Raw genomic sequence first — 22533 nt, 5'->3', positions numbered from 1 at the left:
GTGACAAATCCTGGCATCCTCCTGGCCTGCAGGAAAGTCCTGGCGGAGGGACACCCTGCCAGGTTCTGCCCTGTCCTGCCCTGCCCTGCCCTGCCAGCCAGCAGGTCTTTCCCCTCCATGGCAATCAGGTGTGCAGGCCCCAGGCTGGCGGCAGGGCGCAGGCTCCCCTTACCTGGCGGTGCACAGCGGTGCTGATGGCAAGAGCTGTGCCCTGTGGGATGGGCGTCTGAACTCCCTCCAGTATCTCCAGGACATAGCTGAGGCTCTACAAGAGAACAGGGGAGGAAGAGGAGGCTAAAGGCACCTGGGAAAGGAGAAACCTAGCACATCTGGGATAAGGGGAGTCCCTAGCACCAGCTCCCAGGGAAAGCCCCAAACCCTCCTAAATGGGGCTTCTTGCTTGCAGCATCAGGAGGGTCTCTTTCCTCTGAACAGAGCCCAGTGTTGACAATTCAGTTTCCCGGCACTTCCCACTCATCAGACCTTGCCCTTCACTGGACAGGATTGGACATGGCCCTGGGCGTTAGGGCAAAGCTCTTTCCGCACACAGAGCCCCAGGGAGGTGGCAATGCCTCATTTCCTGAGAAGATGAGCCACAGGGACTCTTGCCTCTCTCGTGCCCCCCTGGGTTTCTCTTTTCTTGTCCAAAGAGCCCAGGAAGCCTCAGGCTTCCTCTGATCTCCTTGTTCCTTCTCTAAGGGCGTCCCAGCTCCTCCTGGCACCCCACAGCTCCCCAGCACCTCGTGGCACTCTCATAGATGCCCCCCAGGAGCCACGCTGAGCCTTGCGCAAGACCTCACCTTGGTGACCCGGGAGGTGTCTCGGACCTCCTGGTATTGGTGCAGGAGCCAGAGGAGCTGCTCACAGGCATGCTCTCGGTGCTGCTCCTCATGCAGAAGGACCCCCATCATGGCAGCCACTGCCCCGAGGACAGCCTGCTTGTCCTGAAGAGAGAAGGGAGAGGCTCTGCTTAGAGGGCTGAAGGTCTGCCTAGTGCTCAGCATCCCCTGGACACCAGTCTGTCCTTCCCACTGGGAGGGGTTTCCTTTCCTTTCTGCCCTGCAGGAGAAGGGCTCACTCCAGAGAGGAAAGAGCACTTCCCCATGCTGATACCCCACCCTTCCTGCAGAAAGGCCCCAGGACTTGGCTGCTTCCTGCCAGGGAGCCCCTAGTCTCAGGCACGGTGCCGACAGGCTCCTGGCTTGGGGTGCCTTGTCACTCAGACCACTCCCTCCCCTCGCCCCTCTGCTCGCACCCAACTGAGCACAGACAGACCCACCAACGTGGATGTCTCTGCTGTGGACCCAGGCGTGGAAAGCAGCACTTCTCACCTCTTCATCCTTGCAGTCCAGCCGATTTACCACCACATAGCGGAACACCGGGTAAATGGCTTCACAGAAGTGTGCTACCCCCTTGAGAGGGAACGGGCATTGCTCCCGGTTGCCAAAGTATGTATTGACTGCTTTTGACCATTGCTCAAGAACTGCACCAGGAGAAAGGAAAAGGGAGCATGTGAGAGTCTGCAGCAGGGACGGTCCCTTGCATCCACGCCCAAGCCTGCTTTAAGGACAGTCCCAGGCTCCAGCAGGGCTCAGCCCAGGACCAGATCTGGATCTGAGGGCAATCTGTGCTCTTGAGGCATCTGGATTCAAACACCCCATTGTTTCGCTCCTCCTCGCTCTTGCACCTTCTCCTCCTCAAATGGCCTGTTCCCCTCCAGCATTTCTCACTGCAGCCCCTTCCCTTCCCCACACACATGCCCTTTCAGAGCACGGATTTTAATCCCAGAGGAAAGCAGGGGAACAGAAGCCATGGAAAAGGACCTAGGAGTTCCTCTGTGCAGCGCCACCATGTCCTGCCCTCAGGAACCTCCTGGGCTTCCCCTCTCCTTCTGCATACTCACAGGAGTTTGGGAATACCAAGGCTTGACCTCGCTGCAGGCTGCACCCACCATGTTCCCTCTGAGATCCCATGAAGGCATTGAAGGCCACCCCAGCCCTGCCCCAGGGGCCCCGGCCAAGGAGCTGACACTCACCACTGCAGACAACGTGCAAGATCTGGCCACTCCCCACCTGGCTCAGCACAGTGCGCAGGGCGAGCAGCGTCATCCCCATGAAGGGGATGCACCGCAGGGCTGCAGAGAAGGCAGGGACAGAGGGACCAAGGTCAGTGATAGACATGGGAGACTGGGGTCGATCTCTGGCAAGGCTGGGGCTGCTGGGCCATGCAGGGCATGCCAGAGGGCATGGGGAGGGCTGCCTTCCCCAAGGGGAACACAGGAAAGCCCTTTGGGGAAATGGGGAGGAGAGTGGGGGACAGACACCCCACGGGTTTGTTTCCAACAGGTGCCCACCCTTCAGGAACTGGGATTGGGCTGGTAAGGCAGAGCTGCCAGCTGGCCCTGGCTTGGAGCAAGGAGGCACAGCAACTCCATAGCCCCCCAGTTCAACACAGAGTGTTTAGGGAGGGGGAGGATCCCTTCTCGCTATTATCACAGACCCCTACCCAAACCAGGAGGCCGAGGGTGCCGTACCATAGCTGCGGGCCATTTTGCCCAAGGTGAGGAGCACAGTCTCATCAGGGACCTTCCCCATGGCCTTCAGGTGGCTCTGGAGCTCAGACATGACAAAGTGGAAGTGGGAGCGGGCCAGAGCCACCAGGACATCGCTAGCGGCCGTCTTCACATCACCTGTCACACCCTGCAAAAGCATCACAGGCTAAACACTCCCAAGAAAAAGGCTGAGGCATTCAGACAGGCTGAATGACCCCATGTCCTCTGTGAAACCCCTTGGGGCAGCTGTGCTCAGGGCCAGGCAGCTGCTGCCTCTTGCTCCCTGGGGTAGGCGAGTAGCTCCCTTGCAAGACAAGGGAGGCATTTCCCCGGCACAGCCCCGTGCCACTGGCTCCTCTCCATGGAGATGCCAGGAACAAATTGTTGCAGACTTGAAACCCCCCTGGGACCTCTCTGTGGGGCTGGTGGGTTCCCATGGCTCTTCCTCAAGGCAGGAGGAATAACCTTGAGCTTGAACCCAGCTCTCTCTCAGTTAGAAACAGCCCCAAGTCCGCGTGTCTGCACAGCTCTCTGCATCCCCTCGCCAAATTCCCTGTAATGACGAGTCCCCAGAATCTCTTCCCTTAGGACCTCCGCTGGGTCTGAATAACCACGGAACATCTCTGCGCCACTCTGTATTTCCCCCCAAACCAGGGGCAGAGGCAGGCTGCTTTGGTGGCCTTGAAAGAGGACAAGCTCACCTGGGCTGCTCGCATGTCACTGGATGCCTCTGCTATTAGGCGGTTCACGACACCGCTTGTCAAACAGCCATCATCTCCCTGCAAGATCCTCTCCAGCTCCCGGTATGTCTCCACTCGGTCACCCTGGGGACAGACCACAAAGGGGAGTGATGGGACTTGCTTTGCCCTCTTTTCCAGGGAGCCACGAGAGAGACCTGCTGCCCCCCAAATCGTCTGTGTGACATGGGCACGAGGTACGAGCTGCAGGCATCAGTCAGGACAGCCATGGGCAACACTAAGATCTTCCGCAGCGCCTCTGATGCTAGCAGAGAGCCAGATAGGGAGATCAACTCCACCAGGGTAAATGGCCGTGCAGGAGCCAAGGAAGTCACTCCTGAGGATGGGGGATGGTGGAGGTCAGAGGGAAAGTGCCAGGCGAGGAAGGGTGTGACTGTTCACTCAACTCCTGCCTAGGTTTTGGCTAACCCAGCTCATGCTAAGGCCTCATGTATACTGGGAGCAGCACCATTAGGTCAAAGCAAGAGCACCATATAGGCAGGGCAGGCGGCCAGAAAGAGCTAAAGGGCCATGATGCAGCCATTATCACCTGCAGATTGCTGTCTGCGGCAGGCATTGTCTTTTGTCTAGCAGTTTCCTCAGAGTCCACTACTTTATGGAAATGGCATAGACCAAACCTCCAAGCTGGAGGGTATAAAACATCAGCTTACTCAAAAAGCTTTTGAAGCGGATCCAACAGCAGCTGAGCGGCTGAAGCTTTCATGCTTCCTGGTGTGATAGAGGGGATCCCTGCACTGTGACGGAGGAGGGATGAGCCCTCTCACCGTCGGCTAGGTAACTAATTCTTTTTTTTTGCTCATAGGTGCACTACATTAACAGTTATGGGTTGTAAGTTTTGAAACTTATGACTTGACCGGTTAAGAAGTGAATTCATGTGATAGACTAGTCTGGGCAAAAGGGGATTGAGCACCCCTGTTCATCGAGTTCATGTAGTGTATTTCTTAATGAGCTCATAAAATAAAATTTAGATCAGGGAGTATGTTGTCCTGTAAATTTGAGAGCTCCAAAGAGACTGTGACAAAGGGGAAGGCTTGGGAACGAGACCATGGCCCGAGGAGGGGAAGCCACGAGCACTCTGCACCTTGGGGCACAGCATTGCTCCTCACACTGGCAGGAGCACTGGTGCTGGGACAGTTCCCAAACCAAAGCTAAGGAGGGGCCTTGGACACTTGGACAAAGGTGCCGGAGAGATGCTGAGATTTATGCCAGAGGCTTTGCCTTGCCCAGGAGTGTGCTGCGAGCTCCTGGGGAAAGGAGTGGGGAACAGTGGCCTTAGTCCAGCTTGAGCAGCAGGATTAGCGCCTGGGGACAAAGAGCCTGCAGGAGTGCAGAGGTGCCGTCAGGTGAAATCCCCCTCTGCCCTGGCTCCCTGGGGAAGCCAGGGGCAAGGAGGGGAGCCCTCAACCCCCGCCCCGCCTTACCTCATGGTCTTGCAGCTGCTTTAGCAGAGAAGTCCCAACGGCCGCAAAGGTAGTGACGGCCGCAGGGACAGTCCCTGTTGCCCTGCCTCCATCCTCAGAATGCACAGGTCTGGCCTGGGAACATATGCATGGGCACAGAGCTGGAAGAAAAGAAAGAAAAGTATTGCTGGCTGCAGGGCTTCACACCAAGGAGGGGTAAGGAGGCAGGAGGGCAGTCAGTGGGATGATGGGAGAGAGTCTTCCCCGCACTGCAGCACTGGGAAGACCACCTTGGGGGACTGGGCCCATTCTGGGCTCCCCAGTGACAGAACAGCAGCAATGTGCTGGAGCAAGTTCAGTGAGGGGGCCCCAAGCTGGAGAGGGGATGGACATGGGGCTCTGTGAGGAGAGGCCAGGAGGGCTGGGCAGCCCCAACAAGAGACAGCTAGGCCAGGTTGTCTCTGAGCAGTCCCCAGCTGCCCCATGGAGGGCAGGGAGAGGATGGAGCCAGAGCCCTCTCAGAGGTGCCTGGCAGCAAGATGAGAGGTGATGGGGATGCAGCCCCTAGCACCTGGCTGGGACAGACACTGCCTCCAGTAGGCGTCAGCCCCTAACCTCCCACCAGCCCCTCACCTCTCAGCACTCTCATCCTCCTCATGGCAGCAGGATCTCCCAGATCAGTGCACTGCTCTCTCTGGGCAAAAGCCATGAGAAACTGGGGCAGCACCAGCCCCAGGAGGAAGATATAGAGCCTGGCCATTGTGACCCCCCTGTGGGGCGTGGCACCTCACAGAGGGCTGCTGTGACACAAGGTCACAGGGACACATGCTGGGGACACACCATGGGGCAGGGACCACACACGGCAGCATCCTGGGGACCCCCACAGGCCCAGAAATGCAGGATTTCCCCATTCTCCATCACTTGAATTCACTCATGGTCCTCAAATAGCTTTAGCAAAGACTTTCTGCAGACAGCCCTTCCCAGCTCTGTCCTTGATCCATGTCCCCCTCCAGGAAGCCATCCCTGGAAACATTCAAGGTCAGGTTTGACAGGGCTCTGAGTAACCTGATCTAGTTGAAGACGTTCCTGCTCATTGCAGGGGGATTAGACTAGATGAGCTTTAAAGGTCCCTTCCAACACAAACTATTCTATGATTCTATGACCTGAGGCAACGTGGTCTCAAGGGGACTGTGGTGGTGCACACACACCACCCCCCCACGCCTTATTCCTCTTTCTCTTCAACCGCTTTATGATCTCAGGAATTCCAGGCCACTATTTTTGTGTAGCGAGTTAGTCAGTTAAGCGCCCCTTAATTGTACCAGAAACTCCTACATGGCTGAAGCAGAGAGCAGCCCTGTCCTTATCAAAATCTTTGTATTATCGCTAACAGGGGAAGTGAGAACAGCTACCCCTGACAGACTTGAAACAGAGTGGTATCATCGTTACTGGAATTCCAGCAACTACTGATCTGAATTGTGGCTCAGATGGAAATTTACTGGTGATTAAAGTCAATCATCTCACAATCCTATAAACAGCAGTCCTAAGTGAGGCCCTTTGAGCTCTCCTGGACTGCCATGGGCTGCACCAGCATCTCCCTCCAAGTGCAATGCCTCTCAGAGCTAGCAAAATCTTAAAGTTTGCTAAAACCAGAAATCCATTGCTGAAGACCGACAGCGGAGCCTGGGCTGAAACCCTTCACTCCTCGAGGCTCAACCCTCACCCGTTGAGAAATGCCAAGACATTAGACGCGAGTATTTCATTGACCTTGAGGGGAATTTTTAACAGGTATACCATTTTTACATATGTATTCATGTTTGTGTGTATGCATGTGTGAATCAGTTTAAGCAGTCTGTAGATGTACGATTTAGTTTCCAAGTGAGTCTTATACTGCTGCCTTATCCTTATTCCTATAAACCGTTGACCAAGTCTGAGACTAAGAGTGGACCCAGCCGCACCTCGACTCCTCTCTGAGAAGGAGTTTAGAAAGCAAAGGGGTCTATTCTGAACCTCGTGACTCAGCGGGAGGGTCCTCCTTATCCCCTGCATACACAATCATGAATCACTTTATGAATCATTCCAACTCAGTGTAACTTAATTTTCCTTTATGCACTTCCACGTAGTAATAGAGTGAACCTTGCCATCTTCGAATCTTTAACTAAGTCACTGTTTTGACCAGTTTTCTCTAATCACTTTGTTAATCACTGATGACTGAGTGCTATTAAAATATTACAATCAAATCCTGCGATTTGCTACCAGTAAATTCTAAACTGCTACTAAATCAAGCTGTGTAAAGTCACTCATTCACAATAAATTGACATAATCAGCAGGATTCATAAACCTGCATTCGTGACAGGGACTGACCTGGCCTTTGCCCTCTGCATTTTTGTGCCCTGTTTTTCTCCAAAGAGGAGGATCCCGCCTGTGTCCGTGTGTGCCCTCCCCTATGTCTCCTCCAAGAACATTTGCTCCCACTCTCCAGCCAGGACCAAACTAGGCAGAAACTTGAGACCTCCAACCCATCAGACCCAACTGTGTCACAAAAAGACAAAGGAGACTTGTATTCAAATGGAATATCTGTTTGCTGGACTGTGGATGAGCATGGGACAGCTGACCTTCCTAGAAGGTTTCTCAGCTCAAATCCAGACGAAAGGATGACCAGAACTGCCATCTCTACTAGAGTAGGAGATGCACACATATCCAAGCCCTTCATGCTACTGGGCTGGCATAGGATTGCATGTGGGTTCAGAAAGAAATTACCCTACAGTCCTTCGGTCTCTATGAAAGGGTCGATATGTGCACATCTGTTGGTTTTTTGGGTGTGGGGCTGGGGGGGGGGGGGGGGGGGGGGGGGCTGTGGTGCTGTTACCTCTTAAGTCAGGACACAGGCAATTTGAGACATCTTGCTGTTATTTGACTGTAGTTTTCCATGCTGGGTTGTCGGCCTCTGCCTAAAGAATAAGGGAGTGGAATAGGGAATAAGGGAGAGGGAGAGGAAGAGGAAGAGGAAGAGGAAGAGGAAGAGGAAGAGGAGGAAAAAGAAAGAGGAACAGGAAGATGACTAGGAAAATGCAGAAAAAGAGAAACAGGAGAAGAAGAATGAGCAGGAATAGAAGGAGGAAGAGGATAAGGAAGAGGAGGAGAAGGTGGATGAGGAGGAGAAAGAATAAAAAGAGGAGGAGGAACAAGAGGAGGAACAAAAGGAGAAAAGAGGAAGAAGATGAAGAGGAGGAAGAGAATGAAGAGGAAGAGGAGAAGGAGGAGGAGAATTAAAAGGAGAAAGATGGCAGAAAAACAAGGACGATGAAAAGGAGGAGCAGGAGGAAAAGGAGGAGCAGATGGAAAAGGAAGACAAAGCAAAGGAGGATGAACATGAATATGAAGGAGGAATAGGAGCAACAGGAGGAGGAGGAGGAGAGGAAAAGGAAGAAGAGGAGGAAGAACAGAAGAACAAGAGGACGATGATCATGAAGGCCAGAGGGAGGAACAGGAGGAGGAACAGCAGGAGGATGAGGAGGAACAGAAGGAGGACAAGGAGGAACAGGAGCACAAGGGACAGGAACAAGAACAGGAACAGGAAAAGGAGGAGAAGGCAGAGTAGGTAGGTAGATGTGGAGTAATTGCTGGAGGTGGCTTAGACATTAGACTTAGATTTACAATTTCAAGAAAAACACAGCATTGAAGAAGCTGTCCAGATGAAATGCAGGTGGATGCAAGGAATCTATCCCATCAGGGAGTTCCCTAAGCCTGCAACCTTGGATGTCGGCAACATGAGGGGAGCCTGGTGCGCTGGCTCTAAAGGGAGTTGCCCAGAGGGAGGAGTGGTGTGGAGACACCACGGCCAAGCTCTGTGATAAGGGACTCAGAAGAGGACCATGGCACCGATGAGCTGCATAATTGATACCCTGAGCCAACAAGCTGTCATGATTTTGACAAAATACTGTCCTTTTGGTAAACTTTGCTCATTATAATGTCATTATAATACCAAAACACACCTCCATCCCAAAACCTACCCGCCTCTAAGGTGAGACCACTCCTCACTGAGCCTGCACTCTGAATTTTTTGAGCCTGTACCTTTAAAACGAAGCAAGAAAGTTTTACACCAATCATAACAAAAGTATGTATGACTAGAGTCCCTCGAGCTCCACCTGAAAGATAAAAGTACTATAAATTGGCCTAAGAGAGAGGGGATGTTAGGGAAGATACCATCATGTACTACTCTGACCTCTGGGATCAGTAGACGGGCTGAGCCTCTCTTCCCCCCCATCGGGACGCCTTTGGGTAAGAATCTAACACTTGGTTATACCAAGTGCACACACACACACACCCCCCATCATCGCGCGAAACTTAGAAACCTCTATAGAGTCGCTTTAGGTCTGTTGATGCATCTGTGTTATTCCAAAGCTTTGGTATTTGCATGTGCCTTGCAGTCAGTGAATTTATCACCGGTAATCCAAAGAACCTGTGTGTCTGTTGCTTTAATAAATTGCTTTGATTTATTAGTCTAGTGTGATAGTGGTCATTGAACGCGACCAGACGCTTTAAGTTCATGCAGCACGACTAGACGAAAGGTGCCTACGTTATTTGTGAATCCGTAATCGTGATAGTTCAGTGTACTGAACACGACCGGTCTTATAACGATAAATTGGGTACCTTCCAAAGCCTCTCTTGACACAACAGTAGAGAGGAGGAGGAAGAAGAGGAGGAAGAAAAGGAGGAACAAGAGAAGGACAAAAAAGAACAGGACTTGCCTACTGGAGGCAGTAGTCAAGGGCCCAGGTGGTGTTCCTCCAGTCCTGCCAGCGAAGAGGCAAGGGTGTGAGGAGAAGGGCACTACTAGGACAAGTCAGTAATTGGCCATGGAACTGGTGTTGGTAACAGGGCTTAGGTTCTGTGACCATGGGACCCTGTTTGCTGGTCAGCCTCTGCTGGGGAGAGAGGATCCACCTCACGAAGTAGGGCAAAGCTGTTTTCGCCAGCAGGATGTCTGACCCCATAAGGAGGGCTTTAAACTGAGAAGGACGGGGAGGGAGAAAGCAACCTGCAGTCCTGTGAGGGAGTGACAGACAGGATCGCTGAGCAAAGAGCAGGGGGTGATGTGACAGGAAGGGATCAGCACATCAACAAAAGAGGCTAAAGTAGGGTCACCTCCAGCACCTGCACATAAAACAAGGAAGTGCCTACAAGACACCACTATGGAGAAAGCCCCCAAACCCTCTCTGAGAACCGAGCATGCAGACAAGCCTCTCTAAAATGCCTGTACGAGTGCACGCAGCATGAGGGATAAACATGAAGAGTTAGACATCTCTGTGCAGCTGCAGGGCTATGGTCTTGCTGGGATCACAGAGACGTGGTGGGATGGCTCCCATGACTGGAGTGTCACAATGGAGGGATGCAGGCTTTTTAGGAAGGAGAGGTTGGGAAGACGAGGAGGGGGAGTTGGCCTGTATGTGAGAGAGCATCTGGAGTGCATGGAGGTCTGCCTGGGGATGGATGAGGAGCCAATCGAGACCTTATGGGTAAAGATTAAAAAGAGGACAGATAAAGGTGACAGGTATAGTGGGTGTCTGACCCAATGTTGTGGTTTAGGGATTCTATTCCCTTATTTACACATTGAATATACAATCTCCACACCTTTCTAATACATAATCATTAACCTGTCTTCGTGCGCTCATCTTCATTGGTTACCAGTTTACTCGCATAGTCTTTAAAGCTATAGTGTCTTTTTAATTCACTGCGCTTGTGCAGGAGGAGTCAGGGGGGTACTTGCTTCAGTCCCTAATTGGGTCGGTGGTCACGATCTCCCCCTGCCCGAATTACCTCTTACCCAGTTTTTTCTATTATGTGCATGCCCCTTTTGTTCTGCCATCCCCTTATCTTTGAAGGTCAGCAACCATCCGCTTAGCCATCCTCCCTTCCTTTTTACATTTTATCAATGTAGCAAAATATGCATTACTTCACTGCTACTCAAGGACTATATTTCATTAGTATAACAAGATCTACTACTTAAAGGCATAGGATCATATTTCATTAGTATAACAAAATCTGCTACCAAAATCTACTACTTAAAGGCAACACTATGACATGACAAAAAGCTGCAGAAGCCATCTGCATGCTTCTGCCCTGATAGCTGCAGAGACACCCTTGACACCCAGCAAGGCAAAGGGCTCCGGAGCGGAGGATCGCGATGGGGTACCCTTCCTAAAGTGGCAAATCGGTGGCAAAAGTGCAGGGCAAAAGTGCAGGGAGGGAGGGTACCCCAGCCCCCCCACCCCAAGCGGGAAAGAGTGAGCTCCTGACAAGAGGCAGCTCTGACTCAGCATGGGCAGGGACAAGAGCGATGGTGGCCTAACCCCCTCACGTACAAAAGCAGCCCTCAGGGAGCACGAGGAACCAGGAGCACAGTGAACAGGACAGGCAAACAGGGTGTGGCACGGCAGTTTGTGTGGCACTTTGCACAGGCGGGGCATGCGGGCAGGGCACAGTCCCCTCCTGGCTCTAAAGGGAAACTCAACTAGTGGTCATCGCCCTCTCAGGAGAGGACCTAGCAGCTATGGTTTCCACTCACCCAAAAGCCATCGCCACAAGGAATGCGGCGACCTAGACGGAGCTCCTGCACAAACATACAGCCGTCCAGGTCTCTGGCTTCAGGGAGTGCCTGAGCCTGTCACTCATACCAGAGGGCAGCACAGACAACAGCTGATTTCAGTGTGACCAAGTGAATGATCTGCTCAGCCTGGTGGCAGAGCTGAAAGAGAGTGGAAAGGCTGAGGAGTATCAGGGAGTGTGAGAGGGAGACAGATTGGTGGAGCCACACCCTACCATCCCTGGTGCCAAGGCAGCAGATGGAGGCTCCACAAGGAGCAGAGGCTCCCCTACCCTCTTGCCAGGAAGCAGAAAGAGGGGACCTCAGAGACAGGGGGGGAATGGAAACAGGTCCCTGCTCGGGACAGCAGGCGAATCCCCTCCCGGCCTCCCTTACCTTCCCAGTTGCCCTTACACAACAAATGTGGGACTCTGGTACTTTGAGGGCCAGGCAAATGAGGATGTAGGTGACGGTCCATCCAGGGGGTTGCCTAGGGCAAGTGAGTCAGCCCCACGCATTATGACTGCTTCTGTTAAGAAAAAAAGGAGGGTAACTGTCATAGGCGATTCCCTCCTGTGGGGAACAGGGGGCCCAATATTCCGACCAGACCCATCCCCCAGGAAAGTCTGCTGCCTCCCTGGGGCCCACGTTAGAGACGTTACTAAGAAACTCCCCGATTGGGTACAGCCCTCTGATTCTTACCTGCTGTTCGTTATGCAGGTTGGCAGTGATGAGGTTGCAGAGAGAAGTCCAAAAGCGATCAAAAGGGACTTCAGGGCACTGGGACAATTGGTTGAAGGATCGGGAGGGAGCACAGGTAGTGTTTTCCTCAATCCTGTCAGCGGCAGGGAAGAATACTGAAAGGAATAGGAAAGCTCAGCTGATTAACAGGTGGCTCAGAGGCTGGTACCATCGGTGGAATTTTGTTTTTTTCGATCATGGGGAGGTTTACACAGCACCAGGCCTGCTGGAGGCAGATGGAGTTCAGCTATCTCCAACAGGGAAAAGGATCCTCGCTCATGAGTTGGCAGGGCTCATCGAGAGGTCTTTAAACTAGGTTCGAAGGGGGAAGGGGATATAAGGAGGCTCGCTAGAGAGGAGCCCAAGGGTGGCATGGCAACATTGGGGGTGAAATCAATAGCCCATCTCAAGTGCATCTACACCAATGCATGCAGCATGGGCAACAAGCAGGAGGAGCTGGAAGCCCTTGTGCAGCAGGATGGCTATGACATAGTCGCCATCACAGAAACGTGGTGGGACGACTCTCATGACTGGAGTGCTGCACTGGATGGCTATAAGCTCTTCAGAAGAGATAGAGGCAAGGAAGGAGAGGCAGTGGGGTGGCTCTGTATGTTAGGGAGTGTTTCAATTGTATAGAGCTTAACAATTGTGATGATAAGGTTGAGTGCTTATGGGTAAGGATGCCCTCATCCTTGGGGAAGGCCAACAAGGCAGACGTCGTGCTGGGAGTCTGTTATAGACTACCCAGCCAGGGTGTAGAGATAGATGAAGCATTCTATAAGCAGATGGCAGAAGTCTCACAATCGCTAGCCCTTGTTCTTGTGGGGGACTTCAACTTGCCAGACATCTGCTGGAAATACAACACAGCAAACAGTCTTGGAGGTTCCTGGAGTGCGTGGAAGATAACTTCCTGACATAGCTGGTAAGTGAGCCTACCAGGGGTGGTGCCTCGCTTGACCTGCTGTTTACAAACAGAGAAGGACTCATGGGAGATGTCGCGGTTGGAGGCCATCTTGGGCTTAGTGACCATAATATGATATGATAGAGTTTTTGATTCTTGGCAAAGCAAGGAGGAGGCCAGCAAAACCACTACCATGGACTTCCAGAGGGCAGACTTTGGCCTGTTCGGGACGCTGGTTGGGAAAGTCCCTTGGGAGGCAGTCCTGAAGGGCAAAGGGGTCCAGGAAGGCTGGGGGTTCTTCAACAAGGAAGTCTTAAAGGTGCAGGAGCAGGCTGTCCCCATGTGCCGTAAGACGAACCATCAGGGAACATGACCAGCCTGGCTGAACAGGGAGCTTTTGCTGGGACTCAGGGAAAAAAGGAGAGTTTACCACCTTTGGAAGAAGGGGCAGGGAACTCAAGAAGAATACAGGGATCTCGTTAGGTCATGCAGAGAGGAAATTAGAAACGCAAAAGCCCAGCTAGAACTCAATCTGGCCACTGTTGTAAGAGATAATAAAAAATGTTTCTACAAATACATTAACAACAAAAAGCGAGCCAAGGAGAATCTCCATCCTTTATTGGATGCAGGGGGAGCATTGCCACCAAGTATGAGGAAAAGGCTGAGGTACTTCATGCCTTCTTTGCCTCTGTCTTTAATAGCCAGACCAGTTATCCCCAGGGCATTCAGCCCCCTGAGCTGGAAGACAGGGATGGAGAGCAGAATGAAGCCCCCATAATCCAGGAGGAAGCAGTTAACGACCTGCTACACCACCTGGATGCTCACAGGTCTATGGGGCTGGATGGGATTCACCCGAGAGTACTGAGGGAGCTGGCAGAGGAGCTTACCAAGCCACTCTCCATCATCTATCAGCAGTCCTGGTTAACAGGGAAAGGTCCCTGATGACTGGAGGCTTGCCAATGTGACGCCCATCTACAAGAAGGGCCAGAAGGAGGACCCGGGAAACTACAGGCCTGTCAGCCTGACCTCAGTGCCAGGAAAGATTATGGAGCATTTCATATTGAGTGAGCTCAACAGCCATGTGCAGGTCAACCAGGGGATCGGGCCCAGCCAGCATGGGTTTATGAAAGGCAGGTCGTGCTTGACCAACCTGATCTCCTTCTATGACCTGTTGACCTGCCTAGTGGATGAGGGAAAGGCTGTGGATGTCATTTACCTGGACTTTAGCAAAGCCTTCGACACAGTCTCCCATAGTATTCTCCTTGGGAAGCTGGCAGCTCATGACTTCGACGGGCATAGTCTTCGCTGGGTTAAAAACTGGTTGGGTGGCCGAGCCCAGAGAGTAGTGGTGAATGGAGCTAAGTCCAGTTGGCAGCCGGTCACGAGCGGTGTTCCCCAGGGCTCTGTTTTGTTGCCAGCCTTGTTTAATATCTTTATCAATGATCTGGATATCTTTTAATATATAATATTTAATATTTATTTTTATATATTTATATTTATATATTTATATTTATAATATTATATCTTTTAATATTTATTATGTAGTATTTTATTTAATATCTTTATCAATGATCTGCAGCACTCAGGGCATGTCAGCATCCCCAGCAGAGCCGTCCCATGCTCTTTCAACTCGCTTGGTTGCTGCCATTCCAGAGACCGACATGGCTGCCTGCCAGCCCCGTGCCCCAGGACTACAGCTCCCGGCGTGCCCTGGGAACCAACATGGCCTCACAGTAGCCCCGTGCCCCAGGACTACAGCTCCCGGCGTGCCCTGGGAACCAACATGGCCGCTCAGCAGCCCCGTGCCCCAGGACTACAGCTCCCGGCGTACTGCGGGCGCTCTGTCCTGCTGTTTGACCCTGCGGTGGAGCCGGGAGGAGGAGGAGGAGAGAGGGAGAGAGCAGCAGAGAGGGGTGGGGCAGGGTGGTGGGGTGGCCGGAGAGGGATGGGAGGAGAGAGGGACGGGAGACGGACAGAGGGACGAGGAGGACAGGGGAGGAGCTGAGCAGGGAGTGGAGGAAGGAAAAATACTGGTGAGCTGGCACAGGGGTAGAGCGGGAAAGAGATGGAGGGCAAGGGGCTGGAGAGGTGCAGGAAAGAAAACAGCGCTAAGCAGCAGGACAGGGAGAGAGAGAAGGAGAAGGGCAGGAAGGAGGACAGAGGGGTGGACAGACACAGGCAGGGTGAGGGAGCAGGGTGGGGCAGCAGAGAGAGAGAAAAGGCAGCAGGAGAGCAGAGAGAGAGAGAAATGGAACAGGGATCAGGACAGCGGGAGAAAGGGGAAAGGGTGCGAGGGAAAAGGAAGGGGAGAGAGCGTGGGACAGAGAGCAAGGGAAGGATGGGAAACAATCCAGAGAGACTGAGAGCCAGAGGGATGCGGATCAGGATAAGCAGGTGGAGAAGGACAGTAGAGCAATGGCCTCCAGGATGGAGGTGGAGGAGGAGCAAAACGGGCTGGCGAGCAGGGTGGAGGCCCAGAGAGAAGGGAGAAGCAGAGGCAGCTGAGCAGGGGAGAGAGGCAGGAAAGAGGGGACAGGCTGCAGGACAGAGAGGAAGAATAAAGCCAGGAAGCAGGAGAGGGCAATAGAAAAGATGAGAGAGATGTAGAGAAAGAAGAAAATAGCAACAGGACAGAGAAGGAGGAATTAGAAAATACAGACAGGGAGTCAGACAGAGAAAGAAAAAGAAAGAAAAAAATAGCAATGGGCTAAAGACAGAGAGGGAGGAATTAAAAAATGGGGGCAGGGAGACGGACAGAGAGCAATGGGGAGGGACACAAAAGAGCAATGATGGGCAACTGTCCCCATTTCTTGAGCAGTCCCCAAGAACTGCATTACTGGGGGCCTCAAGGAATGTGCTGCCTGCAAAAGCCCTGCCCTTGGGCCTAATCCTGCATCCTAATAATTGGCATCACCTTGCAGAGTGGCCAGGAGTGGGGAGAAAAGCCCAGCTGGGAGGAAAACAGTCACCCAGCTTTGGGTTTTTTGTTGGTTTGCTTGTTGGTTTTGCTTTTAAAATAATACTATTTAGGCTCTAAATTCAACTTGCAAGGAAAAAGGAACCAGGCATACCAGGCTGGACACATTTCAAGCCTGAATCCATTCAACAGCCGCGCAAACCACCGCTCGCTCCCGCTGTGCACGCTCCACCGCCTGCCTGCAGGTACAGGCAGCCGCCTTGTTTCTTGAGCGCTCCCCAGGAGCAGCACCACCAGGCAGCTCAAAAAACCCTCCTGCCTGCAAAACCTTGAGCACGGGTTAATGGGGGACAATTTCTCCTCTCTTTAGACCTGCTGATTAAAGACTCATCCATCAGGAGATGGCTCCGGACCATGCCAGGGCCAGCGGCGCTGCTTTCTGGATGCCATGGCAGCGATGGGCAGAGGGACCGGTTGTCAAATCCCAGGTCTGGGTACCCGTGTGGGGTGTGAGGGTCCCCCCTGCCTGGCTTTTCCCAGCAAAGTCGCAGCCGGTGCTGTCCCCGTGCTGCAGCCCCGGGGCCAAGGCTCAAGGAGCCAGGCATTTCTGTGGGTGCTGCACCCTGCTGGGCCCCAGTGCCGTCCGCCCTGGGCTTCCCCCGCTGTTCTCTCCAGCTCTGCTTTCTGCCAGGACCGGGGACACCGCAGAATGCCTTGCCTGCTCCCCACAGCCGTCCTGACCCATGTCTGCAGCTTGTACCAACGTTGTGTCCACAGCATCCAGCGTGTGATTTGGGGGTGGCAGGTCTCTTGTGGCACCCTGGGAACGGGGACAAAGCAAACGCCATCGCTCTCTGTCACGAATGCAGGTTTGTGAATCCTGCTGATTATATCGATTCACTATGAATGAGTGACTTTACACAGTTTGATTTAGTAAAAGTTAGAATTTACTTGTAGCGAATTGCAGAATTTGATTATAATATTTTCAATAGCACTCAATCATCAATGATTAACAAAGTGATTAGACAAAATTGATCAAAACAGTGACTTAGTTACAGATTCGAAGATGGCAAGGTTCACTCTATTACTACATAGAAGCACATAAAAGAGAATTAAATCACAACAAGTTAAAACAATTCATAAAAGCATTGTGTATATATGGAATAAAAGCAAGGGGGGGGGGCTCCCGTTGAGTCACGAGGTTTAGACTAGACCCCCTTGCTTTCTAAACTCCTTCTCAGAGAGGAGCCCAGGTGCGGCTGGGCCCACTCTTAGTCTCAGACTTGGTCAACAGTTTAGGAGAGTAATGCTATAAGAATAGTACAGCAATATAAAACTCCTTTTAAAATTAAATCATACATCTATAAAACTACTTAAATTGATTCATGCGTGCACACTTACAACTATAAATGCATGTATGAAAATAGTATACCTGTTAAAATAGTATACCTGTTAAAAATTCCCCTCGAGTTTAGTGAAATACTCACGTCTAATGCCTTGGCATTTCTCAACGGGTGAGAGTAGAGTCTCAAGGAGTGAAGAATATCAGCAGCCCAGGCTCCATTGTCGATCTCTGGCAATGGAGTTCTGGTAGCAGCAGACTTTCGGAGTCTGCTAGTTTTTGCTGACTCTCAGAGACATTTTGATCAGAGGGAGATGCTGGTGCGGCCTGCAGCGGTCCAGGAGAGCTCAAAGGGCCTCACTTAGGACTGCCGTTTATAGGATTGTGAGATGATTGACTTTAATCGCCAGTAAATTTCCATCCGAGCCACAATTCGGGTCGGCTTGTTGCTGGAATTCTAGCAGCGATGATACCACTCTGTTTCAAGGCTGTCTGCGGTAGCTGTTTGTTCTCATTCTCCTCGTTAGCCATAATACGAATCTTGATAAGGACAGAGCCGCTCTCTGCTCCAGCCATGTAGGAGTTTCTGGTACAATTAAGGGGCGCTTAACTGACCAACTCGCTACACAAAAGCTGTGGCCTGGAATTCCTGAGATTGTAAAGCAGCCGAAGTAAAGGGGAAAAACAACAGAAAAACGGCGGGGGGAGATGTACCACCACACTCTTTTTTGATCTTTGTCCCCAGGGTGAGCAAGTGGAGATGTACCATGTGCTGGAGAGCGTCCTGCAGGGAGGTGACAGCTGATCGCAGAGCAATACTGAGACCCGCCTGACAGCCAAGGCAGCCGGTGGCCACAGAGCAGCCCAGGTGAGCTGGTTCTCTTGGAGGCCACCAGAACAGCCTTCCTCTGCCCCTGGTTTTGGTGAGATATGGAGCAGCACAGAGATGTTTCTCAGGCCTCCAGGCCTGAGGAGGGTTTCCCAGTGACCCCGTGAGAGATCCTGCTCCCAAGAAGCACCTCCTGATAGAGCAAAGGCTGTATCCAGCCACCCAGCGCTGAGTACGGCTGCCTCAAGGGGTCTTGCAGGTAGGATGGGGTCATCTGCCTGGTGGCTGTGGCACAGAAACAATGAGCTGAAGCCCTGTGGTCATGGCTGGCTGGTTCAAAGTCTCCGAGTGCCTCAGCCTTTCTCCCCAGGAGCATTTAACCTGGGCACTTTTTCAGTGTGTGAAGATGGATGCTGGTGACATCTGGTGGCTCCATCTCACTCCCACTTCAGAGTTATGATGTCTGAGATCCGGGGCCACCTGAAGGCCCTGGCAGAGATCTCCAGGGAGTTTGTGTTCCGCTTTCTGATATCTTAGGGCTACAGTGTGCTAGGGTTATGGGGCGACAGGGTTATGCTAGAGTTTAAGCAAGTTACAATTAAAGCGTGTTACTGTTAGGAGAGAATCTGGGTTTGTTGTCCCTGGTTCCTGGGGTTAGGTTTTTTTTACCTTACCTTGTGTTCTGTGTGGTCTTTTTTTGTGGAGAGTCCTTTTTTTTCAGTTTGTTTGCGATTTTAGGGTTTGGAATGGGGCCTTTGGTTTGTGTGCGATGTTTCTTCTGGTTGTTTTTTTGCTGTTATGGTGGACTGTGTTGTGTTTTCTGTCTTGAAACCATCATTTCTGGTCTAATATGTCTACTTCATGTCAGGCAGTGTCACCTCTGGTGTGCTCTGACTCATTTCTGGCAAGTCGGTAGGTAGGTTGCCAGGTAGGTAGGTATGGAGGACTTGCGGTCCATGGAGAATGACTGCCAGATGACTAATGGGCAGTTCTGGGGAGGGGTGAGAGGACTTCTGGCCCATCGGTAATGACTGCCAGAGGACTAAATGTGCTTCTGAGTTTGTGTGGACTTCCAAATGCATGGTCATTTCTCCTGCCTTGAGGAAGAGCCCTGGGAATACACCAGCTGCACAGAAGGACAAGGGTTTCCCCAAGGGTACATAGCTTTTTGGTTTTTGCTTTTGAGTAAGCAATCTGCAAAGAGGCTGCTGTCATTAATTTTGGTGACATTTTGTAAAGTCCTGCACTGAGTTTCGTGTGACTTGAAGCATTGCTGACAAAATAGTGGAGGTTTGCCTGGGTGTTGTGGATGCTTCAGGTTTGAACGTCTGCTCGTGGTGGTGACTTCATGCAGTCCTTAGCTCCTGTCTCAAGGCACAACGTGTGCTTAGGACGAGGTTCATCATCCATGCTAGTGGATGTGAATCTGTATTTCAAATAGATTTCTTGATCGTTTTGGGTAGTGGGGGGTGAATTTCTTGTCAGATCTGATTCCATCATCCTTGGTTTTGCCTCTTCACATGGCTGGCGAAGAGCTCGTAGGAAGAGCAGGAGGAGGGACAGTGCTGCCATTTCCACATTGACTGCTTGTACCAGAGTTATCAGGGTTCTCTTCCATATGTAGTTTCTTTGCAGGCATCTCTTGAAGCCATTTGTCTGTTTTGTGAGAGGTAGTGGACTTAACGGGAAACCTACTTTAACATTTTTTGGTTGTTTTTGCATTCTTTGGCAATATCTACTTAAAAGTCTACTTCAGCAAAAGAAGAAGAAATCACTTCTGATTTCTGTGTCTGACTAAAAGGACTAAGCTGATGACAGAGAGAACTGATGTGAAGAGCCATTATTTTGGCATTATTCGGTACCACATCTGACTTGTTGTGCTTTCCCTGTGTGTAGGGTGGTGGTTTGCACATGGCACTGCTCTGCGCTGCTGGGTCCATGTCCCTTTTTGCAGTTAAAGGTTTTTCTCTCTGAAAATTTAAACCTGATAATTTAAATTAGTATGCCTAAAGGTAGGGAAAAGAGGCCTTTTACTTACAAGAGCAGTTATAACACATGCTGTAAAACTGAATCTTAATCTCTAAAAAAAAATCAACAGGTGCCTCCCATCTGTTGTTGGTAAATGAGGAGCTATACAATAGTATAGTTTCACACTTTATTTTTTGGGAAAATCTCCAGGTTTAAGCCACAGGTCTTAATGACAAATGACAACATTAATATTGCAGTGGATTTACATAGAACATCACATTTTTAACGATGATTGATGCAGAGTACTTGTGGCGCCTGTGTTTAATGCCTGGTGTTCCACATCCTTTCCTCTCAGAGCTGCGATCAGAATCTTCATGCGGAGGAGAGCTGTTTGCCTCGTGACCTCGTGAAGAAAATCAAGAGCAGAAAGGAAGAAGTGGGCCTGATGGCAAACCCAATGTCAAGAACCTGCTCCCATGGGCCAGAGGTCAGTCTTGGTCTTGCTGTCAGTGAAGCGAAGCTGTGTGACGGGGCGGTGATGCTGGTGCTGGGGCGGTGATGGAGGCCTCCGTCCTGCCAGCGTTGGTGCAAATCAGCGTGGTTTCTCCCACGGGCGCCCACCACCCGGAGCGATACCCCCTCTCCCCACCCTCTCGGTGGCCATCCCCAGCCCAGCTCAGGCATCTGTGGGGTGGGAAGGGGCTGCGTTAGCCCCCGTGCCCCACCTCCCACTGAGCAAATGACCGCAGGCAGAGAGAGGCGCTGCAAAGCGAACAGCCAACACTTTTAATAAAATAAGGAAGAAGCAGGGATGTGGGAGAGGGCTGGGGCTGGGGCTGGAGTGGGTGGGTGCAGGTCTCTGCCTCCAGATCTCCCCCTGCGCGTGGGTGCTATGGGGGACGGTGCTGGACCGGTGGCTATGGGTAGCCATTGCTGTCGGCTATCTCCATGTTGATCTCCCTCTGCACAAAAACTGCAGCTGGCCCAGTGACATGTGCAGGGCCGCCCGCTGCTGCTGCTCCTGGGCCAGCTTCTTCCTGTGCTTGCGCTTGGGCCGCTGCTTGGGTGAGATGGGCACCGACTCCTCCTGCTCCTCCAGTAGGGTGGGCGCAGCTGCGAGGCCCCCGAGGGCCAGCATGGGGTGGTCGGGGGTGCGTGGCAGCTGCGGTGGCATGCGCAGGTGCTGGGGCAGCCCCTCGCGTGGGGTTTGGCCCCCCGTGGGCGACAGGCGCAGCCAGCTCAGCTGCCTGGGTTTGGCGGCAGCCCCGGTGCGTGCCTTGCTGCTCAATGCCGCCTCTGGTGCCATCTCCTTCCTGCCATGAGGTGGGGGCTTGGAGTCAGCCGTCCCTGAGCTGGGTCTTGGGGCTACGGGCAGGGTCTTGGGGAGTCTGGGGGGCACACTGGGGCCGGGCTGGGGCTCCGGGTCGGGCGGTTGGTTCAACATACTTTGTAAGCGTGGAAGAGAACTGGATGTGGACAAGCAAACGCTTCAGGCAACTGCAAAGTAGAGGTGGGGGCAGTCTGTAGTATTTCTGTCAGGATCAAGAGCTAAAGGATGTTTCCATTCAAAGAGCCAAGTCTGTTGGGAGCTCCAGTCTCCAAAACTCTAAACCCTGTGTGTTAAACAGTGCTCAGCCCTGATGTTTATTTCTGCTACTCTCCAACACGGTTTCTCTGGGCTTTTTGTTTGCTTGGGTTTTAGTCTGTGGTAGGTGTCCAAGCTTAGTTCCATCAAAGCACTTGCAAGCCTGCCACTTGCTGGGGGCCAAGGCGAAGGAAGAAGCCTCGTGCTTGTATCAAGCCCAACGCAAAATTAAAGCACTGAGAAGTTCCCCGAGTCAGCCCTGAGCCAGAGTGCAGGTATCTAAGCTGCGATGAGGTGGAAGAGCCTGGAAAACATTTCATCGGCAGGAGGCAATGGAAGAAGGCAGGGTGTATATGGCACCTGGGATTACGTGGTAGGCTCAGTTTTGTTAGTGGATCAGTACTGTACTTGAACATTGACTAAGCCCCAGGTCAGAGCAGAAATTCTTGTTACTAATCGCAGGTGCCAGAGCACTCGTTCTGCTCTCTCCTCCCTGGTTCATTAATTTAGTCTTTTGTGTATATGCAGGGCCTTGATAATGCTACTGTGTGGGCACCATGTATGTGAGTGGCAGGTTTTCTGTGTGACTGATGTTTCTTTTAAACAGGAACATCTTGATATGTACTCCCCAGGAACTAAGGAAGTGCAACAAACTGATGAAGAAAGAGGTGCCAGTGAAGGAGGGAGTGTAGGTTAGTTCTGGTTTTAAATGTTCTTGGCTGTGTTCTAGCCAAAAGCCTTGGCTTAAACAGCTGAAATGAGCTGAACCACTGGGTATTTTTCATCCCTACACAACTCTGTATTGCTACAGACATTACCAGCCATAGTCATGGACTCTGAGCCTGTACTGTAGCAAGGTCAAAGCAGGTGTTAAAAAAATTTTAAAAAGTGTGCTTTTCCAAGATGCTTACAAGATTGAAAAGAAGAGATGTCTGTGGGCAGGTGGGAATATCCAGAA

At 51.9% G+C, this 22533-nt stretch overlaps 1 protein-coding gene across 1 annotated transcript in view; it reads right to left on the bottom strand.

Moving 5' to 3' along the window:
- LOC142597047 (maestro heat-like repeat-containing protein family member 2B) overlaps positions 1–5469 on the bottom strand; it is a 33427-nt gene extending 27958 nt beyond the window's left edge. Inside the window, exons 1-8 of the mRNA XM_075727481.1 lie at positions 5343–5469; positions 4731–4870; positions 3253–3375; positions 2534–2699; positions 2036–2134; positions 1332–1483; positions 801–944; positions 173–265 (exon numbers count right to left, since the gene is read on the bottom strand). Coding sequence (XP_075583596.1) covers positions 173–265; positions 801–944; positions 1332–1483; positions 2036–2134; positions 2534–2699; positions 3253–3375; positions 4731–4870; positions 5343–5469 — 1044 coding nt within the window. The remainder of the gene's footprint in view (positions 1–172; positions 266–800; positions 945–1331; positions 1484–2035; positions 2135–2533; positions 2700–3252; positions 3376–4730; positions 4871–5342) is intronic.
- Positions 5470–22533: the final 17064 nt, after the last annotated feature.

This window comes from Pelecanus crispus, unplaced genomic scaffold (assembly GCF_030463565.1).
Source record: "Pelecanus crispus isolate bPelCri1 unplaced genomic scaffold, bPelCri1.pri SCAFFOLD_41, whole genome shotgun sequence".
Lineage (NCBI taxonomy): Eukaryota > Metazoa > Chordata > Aves > Pelecaniformes > Pelecanidae > Pelecanus > Pelecanus crispus.
The sequence above is the reverse complement of the archived record's forward strand: the minus strand, read 5'-3'. Positions and strand labels throughout refer to the sequence as shown.